This window comes from Tubulanus polymorphus, chromosome 10 (genome assembly GCF_964204645.1).
Source record: "Tubulanus polymorphus chromosome 10, tnTubPoly1.2, whole genome shotgun sequence".
In the NCBI taxonomy this organism is placed as follows: Eukaryota; Metazoa; Nemertea; class Palaeonemertea; order Tubulaniformes; family Tubulanidae; genus Tubulanus; species Tubulanus polymorphus.
In genome coordinates this window covers 2,129,242-2,140,976 of record NC_134034.1, presented here as the reverse complement: position 1 = coordinate 2,140,976, position 11,735 = coordinate 2,129,242, and the positions used below count along the sequence as shown (strand labels likewise).

The window sequence follows — 11,735 nt, the reverse complement described above, 5'->3', positions numbered from 1 at the left end:
GTCCGGAAAATTATGAATATTACTATAGGTTTATAGAGGGATTTTATAGATCGGATTTATTATTTGTCCCTGCTAAATTGTGTCGTACTCATTACGAGAAAAAATGATTTTTCCAAGTTTTTTATTCACAAGTTCAAGAATTTTTCGAAAGTATCTTCTGTTCGTAAAAACATTTCTGAGGGAGAATCCTCTCCTGAAATATAGTTCACGAGAGGAGTTCGTATACTTCGTTCTACTATTCGTGGCTTCGCCAATTACCAACAACCTTTTCCCCTCTTCCGGTTTATATGATCTACGCTCGACGTAAGTTTTCGCTGTCAATGTCGCTAAAATCCGACTAAATCACCGTTATCAACAGCTAATCGGCCTCGAATAACCGAAAATAAGTTGATAGGAAGACATTTGCCTTAAAATTAAAACTAGATTACCTTCAAAAAGGCCTTTTAATCGGTTAAAAATCCGGTCGGAGATCCATCGATATTTACGTGTAAAATCAATGTGCTCGTTCCTGGAGGCATTAAGATACGAATTCCCGAATAAATACTGCCGAATAATGTTGGATTCTTATTTACAAGCGCAAATTCGTTTTTGTTAATGGTGAAAAAGTGGTATTGAGGGCTTGTTCAATTGGGAAACCGGAAAAAAATTTAGAATCTGATTTTGGAAGTGCCAAAATTAAAACTTGATTTTGGATCATATCATCATTATGATTACCTTAGAAAATCCTCATTTTTAATTTTCTGTTTTTTTACGATTTGATGCAATTGTTTTGCAATCTCTGAAAGTGACATCAGTATATTTTATTTGTTTTTTTAGATGGGCAAGTTTTTAAAGTCAGGCAAGGTAGTCCTAGTGCTAGCCGGTAAATATGCCGGACGCAAGGCTGTCGTAGTCAAGGTAAGAAATAATGGTTAGAAAATTGTAATTTAGCCGCATATAGGGCATTATTTCTTATAAACACTTAATTGCCTTGAATTTTGTTATTCTGATTGGTTACTGACAATACGCTTGCGCATTACTTACATACTCTGCCCTGAATGTCGCTGAAGTAAAAAATGAGATTTCAAATCCGAAACCTGCGCTGTGTGACTGACTGACAGCCCACCACCAGTAGCTAGTTGGTCACAATGACGGCCAATCCATCCCTTAATATATAGGTTAAAATCCCCTTTAAGAAAACGTACCCTTAAATCCTGGAAAGACCGATCTGTAGCATCCAGGCTTGCCAGGGGTCTGGTATCGCTCCAGACCTCATTTCCACCAGCCCCCCCTAGAAAATTATTAACCCTTTCCTTGCTGACTAATTAATACCCTATAGTGCTGAAGGTAATTTGAAAATTTTGAAAAATTCCACCTTAGTGTGTTGAATAACAGGAATACCACTATAGTGCGTCTACACCCTGGCGCGGTGTATCGTTAGTTACTGATATTTCACTGTGTTTGACAGGTGCTGCCATCTTTCATGAGAGATCATTTGTAATTACTAATTAAATCAATACACCGCGGTGCGGTGTACTAGCAAAACCGATCACTGATTCGTACACCGCACTGCGGTGTAGATGCACTGAAAGGGTTAAGCGGATTCTACCATACTACTGGTTTTACCAAAGAAAAAAAATGAAAACTAGAAAATCCTTCTCCGTTAACGGTTTGATTTTACTTATAGAATACGTTTTTGTTGTCGTTGTAGAATTACGACGACGGAACTCAAGATAAACCGTACGGTCACGCTCTCGTCGCCGGCATCGATCGTTATCCGCGTCGCGTCACGAAGAAAATGAGCAAAAAGAAGATCAAGCAACGATCGAAGGTGAAGGCGTTCGTTAAAGTTTACAATTTCAACCATTTAATGCCGACCAGGTAATTATCGTATTGTCTAGCTCGATTATTGTATTATCTAGGAGAGGCGCAGTGGCAGAGCGGGTTAAGCCACCGGTCACTGGTCTCGTCAATCCAGGGTTTATGGGTTCAAACCCTGGTGGCGACAGAGTTTCTTGGTCGAAGGTTCTTCTCTGGTCTCTCCCCCATTGGGAAAAAGAAACATCGAACCCGCTTATAATGCCCTGTGTGGCGCTTAGCGGGTTGAGGGTGTTAAAAAAAAAATTAAAAAGAAAAATCTAGCTCGATTTCTCTGAAACCAGATCGGTCTGGAACGCTCCCTAGTACCTAGTATCCATGGCTCTCGAAACTAATCATCCGAATCACGGCATGTTGAGTCATCCCTTTATCTTCAGTGTGTTCCTTAGAATTTTCAAAATTCTACGTCCCTTTTAAGTGGAACCTGGTTACAGCAAACTTCACGGCACCAGAACATCTGTTCGTTATAACCGATGGTTCGTTATATCCAGTGTGAAATCAATCATATTGTGTTATATCCGATGAATCTTGTATCTGAGTTCGTTATAACGAGGTTCCACCGTAGCGGGTGGCTCCGATAATACCGTATCTGTAATGGTAACATTCAGCGACTTGCCTTTTAGTGGGTGACTCCGAAAATATCTAGATGATCAGGTATTATATTCTGAGGTATAATTTTATCCAGTTAGTGACATGGAGAATACACGGTTCCTACAGCCCCTCAAATCCCTCAAAACCCCTCAAATTCCAAAATCCATTTTTTAGGATAAAATATTATTCAATAATATCTTAAATCTCAAGATGATCAATGGGCGAGTGATAATTGTTTATTTCTGCAGATACTCCGTTGATGTGCCGATGGAAAAACAGACCGTAAACAAAGACGCTTTCCGGGACCCGGCGTTAAAACGTAAAGCCGTTCGCGAAGTGAAAGGAAAGTTCGAAGAGAGGCAAGTATCAAATTATTCAAAATACAATACTAACTGTTGATTATTTTCAGTATTTTGTCCCGGAAAGTGCTGATTTGATTCGTTTCATGCACAGTTTAATTGTGAAATCGATATTACTTCGGGTTCCATCATTTGATTGGCGATTAATTTGAACATTTTCATTCATGATCATTGAAATATTTCAGAAAATAATTCAAATTGTTACTGAGCACTTTCTAACTCCGCCCCTGACCCAGTTGTAGGGTTTAAATTTGTCATTGATTCCGAAGATGGGATTTTTCATTACTGCTAAAAAATTTTAAAGTCAAATATTGACTAAATAAACTATGAAACTAAGTCCAGTTTTAACTTCAACAAAATCCACTAGGAATTAAAATATCTCGGGTGATTAGTCAAGGTATACTTATATGTTTTTCGTTGTTTGGTTTTTCAGATACAAGACCGGTAAAAATAAATGGTTTTTCCAAAAGCTACGATTCTAGAAACTTCATTGACGACAGTGTAAAAAAATAATAAACAAATTATAGAAAAAAAAACGGCATTTCTGATATCATTTCATATTTGCTTAAATCCTGGGTACCGGTACAGGATGGCGAGTCAGTTAACCTCTCAGCTATATGAGGTGGATCTGGGTTTCTCATCGGAGGAGGTTCCCGAGCAAGGATAGATCTGGACCATTTTTGGGAAAATCGATTATTAATTTCATACGGTTGAGCTTCATGTATGGAGATATATTTATCCAAATACAAGTTATAAGTATTCCAGAATATATACCAGGACTACCCCAACTGGGCTCGACGGACCAACACAACATGACAACTTTCAAACACCGGCTGCCCTTAATTGCATCTTGGAAAAAGTCCAAAACAAAAGCTGATCAAAATTCTCAGTTTTTAGGCAATTGAAAGCTGGTAGTAGTATGGTGCATTATGCCTCAATCGGTAGTTGGGACCACAATTTTATTTTATGGTTAAAGAACTAGATACAACCATGTTAAGGTAAAATTTGGTTAGAAAACAACCGATTAATGGTTTAGAGCCCGAGGAGTAATCGGGATATGAAAGTGATGCAGACGCTTCCTAGAAATTTTAAATTATCTTCAAATTGCTTATATCCACGAATGACTGATCAATAATAGGGTCCCTGCTCTATCACTCCTGAGTACAGAAATCAAGTCACTTCTGAAAACTAGTTACTTCTGCGCCATGATTTTATTATTATACAACGTATCTTTAAATAATGTTTACCGGAAATAACAAAATTACATCTTATTTCAGAAGCCAAACAAAACACCCTTCACAATATAATCGTATATATTATTTTAAGTACTCGCTACAAGAAGCAGAAAACCCATCCATTCTACGGCGGATACCCTCACTTGCCACAAGCGGAATCCTCTAATGCCGTTGAAGTTGATGTCCTAGCGACACCCGGTGGATCCCGTTGATTATTGCAGTAAATAGCGCACTACTGTAAATCAGTGACTCGGTGGATCCTCACTTGCCACAAGCGGAATCCTCTATCGCTGCTGAAGTTGATGTCACACTTGACACTAGCGACACATAGTGGATCGTAGTAGATAATAATAGCCTACGCTCACTTGCCACGTGTTGAGTCCACTATTTCCACAGTAGCTAGTTTGAAAACACAACAATTTTAGCACAGATCGTATTAAAGCAAAACGACACCAGATTTTAGAACGGACGTTACTATAATCCGTTCGAAAGTTTTTGACGTAGTCATCGAATGTCAATTATCGTAGAAACCGAATCCAGTTATTGTCGACGAAAGTTCCCTCGCGTGTTGATAAAATGTTCTCTCTTGAGATTATTGTTTATTTATTGATAGTTTTCAAGCGTTCGTTTAAACTACTCGTATTTTCTTGTATTTGATTCATGTTCGTTTCGAACGTCATTTTCAACTGAAAAGAAAATTTAAAAAAAAAAAAAAAAAACGCTGAATATAAATTTCGAACGGTTATACACAGTAGAGCGCGAGAAGAAGTGAGAGAATTTGTAATACAGGTCGTCGGAACTCATTTCATTCGGATCGCCTAGGACTGGAACACTTTGTCCGAATTAAACAAGGTCCGAATTATGTGCTGTAGTTTGAATCGAAATAACCCATAGAGGGGACTGACTGGAATTCGAAGTCCGAAATAAGTGGAAATCCGAATAAAACTGATCCGAATTAATCGAGTTATAATACTGCATATCAGTAGGGATCAGGCGCAACTGATAAATTCCCTCCGAGGTTTTCGGAAAGGGTGTTCAAGCAACGTTGAAGCAGCATTCATGGCAGGGAAGGGGAGGGATGTGCTTTTCTCATTTCGAAACAACTTTTTCAACATTTGAAGTATTAGTGGCGATTCTGACCAGGGTACAGATGTGCAATCTTAAACCGTCTCGACAAATTTCCACGACTTTTCCCGGATTTTTAACTCCCTCGCAAAATTCCCCGACTATTCAAAGAAAAGAAATTACAACTATTTCTAGGTACGCGCCACCTTGTTCCGGGCGTCTTGGGGAGGAGAGGGAGTGGTTAGGGGGATTTTATTCCGACCTGTTGAAGCATGTCGGCGTGTGTTTTCATCGTCGTGTCGATCTGCTGTTGACTGGTATCGAGATGTGTTAACGCCTGACTGAACTGTAACGCCTGTTCGTGCAGTTCCTTCAACGCTGTCAACCGGTCGACGACGTGCGGTACGTTCTCCGAGACGACCTCCCACTTCTTCACCAGATCATACAACTGAGATACCTGCAGAAGAAATATTAATACAGGTTAATATTTTGGAATAAGATCCAGCAATGTTTCTGCAGCAATAGAAAATCCACCAGATGTCACTAGTGTACAGTAGGACATCGACTAATCAAGCCAGGCCCAGAAGATTAACTATTGCAGGAATATTGAATTCCCCTTGTGACGAGTCTCACCAGGTGTCGCTAGTGCGCAGTAGGACATCAACTACTACGGCAAAGGAGGATTCCACTTGTGGTAAGTGAGGATCCACCAGGTGTCGCTACTGTGCATAAGGACATGAACTATTGTGGCAAGGATTCCGCTTGAGGCAAGTGAGGATCCACCAGGTGTCGCTAGTGCGCAGTTGGACATTAACTACGAGTGGCAATAAAGAATTCCACTTGTGGCAAGTGAGGATCCACCAGGTGTCGCTAGTGTGCAGTAAGACATCGACGATTTCGCTTACTTTGCTTTGTTTTTCCCCGTCTTCGATGACCTCTTTTTTCTCGGCGATCTGATTCAGTTTACCGACCAGCGAGATCATTCGTCCTTCGATCAACTCGAGTTGTTCCGGATCGAATAATCCGATCTTCGATTTCAAATGCGACACGACGGCCTAAAACAAAACAACAACAACAACAGTCCATCAGTAATCCACGCGGACTCATTTTTAGAATGATTTCCTTCAAAATCCAAACAAACTCGCTTAATCTGGATCAATTTAAGTGCATCTACACCGAAGCGCAGCAAATAATTCAATGAGGGACTTAGCTAGTACATCGCACTGCGGTGTATTGATGTCATTAGTAATTAGCTATAATCTCTATTGAAAGATTGCACTATATGGTATTAATTGATACTCAGCACTGAAAGGGTTAAACATCTACACCATAGTGCAGTGTATTATTCAATGAGGGACTTAGTACATCCCACTGTGGTGTATTGATGTCATAAGTTATTAGCCATAATCTCTATTGAAAGAGAAAACTGTCAAACATATTCAAATATAAGTATCTAACAATACACCGGACTGCGGTGTAGACGCACTATAGGGATAGGCCCGTTGTTAAAACACACTGGGGGAGGAATTTGTTCTAAATATTCAAATTAACACATCCTCTAGCACTTTCGGGAATATCAGTCAGCAAGGGTTAAACATGATCGCGATCCAATTGCTTTGCGTAATTGCAATCTATACATAAAAACGTTTGTAAACTACGGGGTTCGAAATGATTGCTCGCGATTAAAATGAATACTTACGACTAATCCTTTATCGGCGATTCCCGAAGTCACCGCACTCTACAAAATGTAACATTCATCATCATGGCAGACGGGTGTTTCAATACACGTAATCAATCTTTGGGATCATTCATTTATTACGTACGCATTAGTGGAGGGGGGAAGGGGTCAGTGAAATTGCGTACTGTAATGCTTAATGTATATGAAAAAATGGCCAATTTTGCGTACAGGGGGGTTTAAAAAGTCAAATTTCGTGTGTACGTATTAAATGAATGATCCCTGTTCGTTTTTTTTTAAATGGTTTTCTCACCAAAGCTTCTGGATTGTTTCCGATAACAGCTTCCATTCTTTCCAGTCTCTGCTCCAAGTCAGCCATCTGAAAAATACGATCGAAACGCGAGGTAAGACGAAGTCTGGCATCGGAGGTGGACGGCTTGTCCCGACGTGCGGAACTTACCCTCCTGGCAGAAGAGGGCAACCTTATCTACCCTGGCAATAGAGGGAAGCTTACCCTGTCAGTGGAAAGAGGGGATCTAACCATGGTAGTAGAAAGGACAGTGTGGCAGTAGAGGGTGGAACCCTTACCAGGGTCCGATCTAAGCACTTGTCTGATTGCCCGGGACAAGTATATTATCATCAGGGCAAGTAGATTATCATTATCACTTGTCCCCCGGGCTAGTGCAATTTTATGTCACAAAGCTTATTTCCCACTCGATACAACGGAAGATAGCGCCACCAATCGGACTGCCCGTGTGGGGCAAGTAGCTTCTGGAGGGGGCAAGCGAAATTTCAGATATGCTTGACCCCCAGGCGAGTGGATTTCATTCCTTAGATCAGACCCTGCTTACCCTGGCAGTATGCGCGAATTTAGCTTGTTCTGGTTTGTAGAACAACTCGTATGTGATGTGATCCCCGGCAGCCTGATTCCCTGCAGCTGCTGCTGCTGCTGCTGTTGGAGATGCCTTTGTAGGAGACGCCTTTGTCTGTTTGTACGCATCTATTTGCTTCAACAGCCGCCTGAAAAATAATAAAAACATTAAGGCCTCTATATATCAATCCTGACACGCTACAGCAGCAATAGAGAATTCCACTTGTGGCGAGTAAAGATCCCCCAGGTGTCGTTAGTGTGCAGTAGGACATCAACTACTGCAGCAATAGAGAATTCCACTTGTGGGGAGTGAAGATCCCCCAGGTGTCGCTAGTGTGCAGTAGGACATCAACTACTGCAGCAATAGAGAATTCCACTTGTGGCGAGTGAAGATCGTGATCCCCCAGGTGTCGCTAGTGTGCAGTAGGACATCATACACTACTGCAGCAAATGGATTCCACTTGTGGCAAGTGAGGATCCACCAGGTGTCGCTAGTGTGCAGTAGGACATCATACACTACTGCAGCAAATGGATTCCACTTGTGGCAAGCAAGGATCCACCAGGTTTCACAAGTGTGCAGTTTGACATTAACTACTGCAGCAATTAGATTCCACTTGTGGCACTGCATTCACACTTAAACTCCTCAATTAGTTTTCAAACAAAATAATCAAATCTTGACCACGAAAATATAAAATGATATCATACTTTTGAAGAGCGCCCTCTGGATCGGAGAGGTCGACTTTAGCATCCGGCCCGAGTAACGCCTCTAAATGCAGGTCGGCTAGTTGTTGCTGTAAGAATTCAGTCTGCTGCGCGAGTTGAACCGGTGACAGTTTATCCGCCATCTCATCATCCTTCAAATTATCCTGAAATCAGCGAAAAAACCGTTTCGAATAATGAAATTTTGAAAATGTCTACCGGTAGATATCAGGTGAAGGCCTGAATACATGTGAAGTGTGGACGATCAGTTTCTGAAAGTGTGCTGATAAAATATCTAATATCTGGTGTTTGTAGTTCATTTTCAATTAAAAATGTCTTAGGTGAAGCACTGAACACATGTGAAGTGTGTGGACGATCATTTTTTGAAAGTGTGCTGATAAAATGTCTAATATCTGGTGTTTGTAGTTCATTTTCAATTAGAAATGTCTCAGGTGAAGTAATGAACACATGTGAAGTGTGGACGATCAGTTTCTGAAAGTGTGCTGATAAAATGTCTCATGTCTGGTGTTTGTAGTTCATTTTCAATTAGAAATGCCTCAGGTGAAGCACTGAACACATGTGAAGTGTGGACGATTAGTTTCTGAAAGTGTGCTGATAAAATGTCCGATGTCTGGTGTTTGTTGGTTATTCTCAATTAGAAATGTTTCATTAATGGTGACAAAGAATTGAATATCCAAGGTTTCAGGTTAAGTGTCCGGGCACTACGCGTTCAGTAGTAAGGTATAGTCTAAATCGTACCTGTATTTTCTTGGTCTCGTCGGCGAGCTCTCTGATCTCGTGTTGAAGACGATGATATTTCTGAGCCGGCGATTCTTGCGACCGATCCTCGCTACTGGCCTGAAAAAAAAAAACGCAGCAACGACGACCCGCGATATAATTAAAACGAGCGACAATCGCGCAACGAGGTAACGCCGACACACACCAGATGGCGCAACGATACACTCAGTTATTCGTAGTGAAAATCAGTTCATTTTTTATGAAACCTTTATACTCCCAAATCAGATTATCATTCTAATACTCACCATTTCGTACTCGGGTAAAGCCACATAACCAGTTCGGCGACTTTGACTGATTCTGTCGGAAAAATCTACGAAAAAAATTTAAGAGACAAATTTTTACGAGACAGAAGAAATTTTTTCCGCGTTTTCCTGGAAACTAGTGAGGCTCCCTGGAAACTAGTGAGGCTCCCCTGGAAACTAGTGAGGCTCCCCTGGAAACTAGTGAGGCTCCCTGGAAACTAGTGAGGCTCCCCTGGAAACTAGTGAGGCTCCCTGGAAACTAGTGAGGCTCCCCTGGAAACTAGTGAGGCTCCCCTGGAAATTAGTGAGGATCCCTGGAAAATTGTGAAAAAGAATTCAGCTATCAGACAAATTTCCAATAGCATAAGTAAAGGGACTAAAGTAGGGGACCAAAACCTGAATGATTGGTCCAGTATCATTTTTTTTGGTGGGGGGGTGTGGGACAAGGCATTGTAAGGGTTGTAAGGGTCAAGGGACTACAAAATGCAGTAATTTCGTCCAATCTTGCTCTACTCAGTTACTTCCTGGTATGGAAAACCTAGAACACGAAGATTGAATTCGTATCCTTTTAAACCGCGCTCAAAAAAATTGATCGCTTAACTGTGTTTTACTCAGCTTTGACGTTAACTTAAAACGTTTTAGTCCAATGTAAAATGCAATGATTATGTTTTTATACGCTTTGCGCAATATAAACGAATAAATGATTATCATGAATCTCCCATCACTCAGCTTCCGTCATCTGATTATTGATTGATTTCTAAGGCCGGTTGCACAGTCATGGCTTAGACTTAGGACCAGTCTAAGACCAGCTGAGTTCTATAGCCAGTCGAACAACTTAAGACCAGTCTTAAGATTTAAGACCACTTTTGGACATAAAATCACGCAGTGTTTTCAATAAGAGCCAGGTCCCGGGTCCGTCTGTCGTTTTTTAAGGACCCACCTGTTATTTCAAACCAGCTTTCGTTTCAGGGAATGTGACATATTATGGGACCCTCCTGTTTTTCGAAGGGACCAGGCTTGTTAATTTCTTACTAAAAACACTGTCACGACTGGGAAATTTTAACGCACAGAGGCCGGTTATATAGACTGGTTTTCACCTTTAACCCGGGGGTTAACTCAATTGAAAATGAATTGAGTAAGCCCCCCGGGTTAAAGGTAATACAGGGTTGCTGTAAATGCAAATGGTCGACTCTCACCTAAATTCGACGAGTCCAATTTGGAGCCTTTGAATTTAGAGTACGCTTCGTTAGGTTTACATTGTACATGTTCGACGCTTTCACTGTTCAACTCTTCCTGCGAAAACAACCGACAATTTACTAAAAACGACTTTTACGAGGCTGTGACAAAATATGAAATCGTTCAAATCAAAAGAATTTTAATCAAAGTTATCAAAAACGATTAAACGATTATCTAAGCTAATTACGGAGCAGTTATTCAAAGTAATCTTAACAATTATTCAGAGTAATTAAAAACAATTAAACAACCATCTAAGGTAATTATTGAGCAATTAGACCCTTTCTTGAGACCAAATTATAAACTACAAAATCAAAGTAGTTAAAAGCAATTAATTAGATTAATTATCATAAGTAGCCTATTCAAAAACGATTGAGCGTAATTAAGTTCGCACTTAACAATTACTTGAAGTAATTACATTCAACAATTAATTGGGAATAAAATTGATGGTCACACCTCACGAGGCAGAGGCCCCAGTCATACTTACTAGTTGATTCGATTGATCGGCTTCTGGTAAATCACCGCTCTCGTAAATATCCGGCTGATCGTAAGCCTACAACAGACACACGTATGAGAAATGCCCACTTAATATCAGAATAGGTTTACTCAAATCGTTTGATTGACACTTTTCGCTAAAAAAAATTTGTCACCTTCCTTCAAACAATGTGCGATACCCCAAAAACTACTGAAGTTAATCCAAAATCTATTGGGACAATTTGAATTTTTTATGGATATACCTTACCAGTGTCAGTGACGTTCAACTCAATAAAATCTGGATTTTATTGTCCCCCATCGAAATAGAATAGGCCTACATTACAACCTGACAAGCCGTTTCCATCGAGATAAATTTCACGCTGCTTCACAAATCATCGCGAATTAACGATTCAAATGTCCTGATCGGCATCATTCGGGGTTTCCGATTCTAGATTTGTTCGTTAGTCGGTCTAAAAGTTACTTACAATTCCGGGAAGATTTTGATATTTCGGATCGATCGCCGCCATCTTGAAATGAAGTGACATCTTAAACCGACTTGCCACGACGAAATTCATAAAAATTCATACCATACCATTCATCCTTTTTGATTTCATTTTTTTCTGGATAAATCTAGTA

The 11,735-nt window shown here is 40.4% G+C and overlaps 2 protein-coding genes across 2 annotated transcripts; one reads left to right on the top strand and one right to left on the bottom strand.

Moving 5' to 3' along the window:
• Positions 1 to 262: 262 nt before the first annotated feature.
• On the top strand, positions 263 to 3,360 carry LOC141911989 (large ribosomal subunit protein eL27-like). The gene is made up of 5 exons (XM_074803129.1): positions 263 to 303; positions 817 to 897; positions 1,691 to 1,860; positions 2,697 to 2,807; positions 3,241 to 3,360. The coding sequence occupies exons 2-5, from the start codon at positions 817 to 819 to the stop codon at positions 3,287 to 3,289; spliced, it is 411 nt and encodes a 136-aa protein (XP_074659230.1). The 5' UTR covers positions 263 to 303; the 3' UTR covers positions 3,290 to 3,360.
• Positions 3,361 to 3,916: 556 nt separating this feature from the next.
• On the bottom strand, positions 3,917 to 11,634 carry LOC141911746 (dynactin subunit 2-like). Its single transcript, XM_074802781.1, has 12 exons — positions 11,585 to 11,634; positions 11,113 to 11,178; positions 10,589 to 10,685; positions 9,396 to 9,460; positions 9,112 to 9,210; positions 8,359 to 8,519; positions 7,634 to 7,802; positions 7,096 to 7,161; positions 6,807 to 6,845; positions 6,013 to 6,162; positions 5,370 to 5,564; positions 3,917 to 4,728 (listed from the first exon to the last, which is right to left on the bottom strand). The coding sequence occupies exons 1-12, from the start codon at positions 11,624 to 11,626 to the stop codon at positions 4,642 to 4,644; spliced, it is 1,236 nt and encodes a 411-aa protein (XP_074658882.1). The 5' UTR covers positions 11,627 to 11,634; the 3' UTR covers positions 3,917 to 4,641.
• Positions 11,635 to 11,735: the final 101 nt, after the last annotated feature.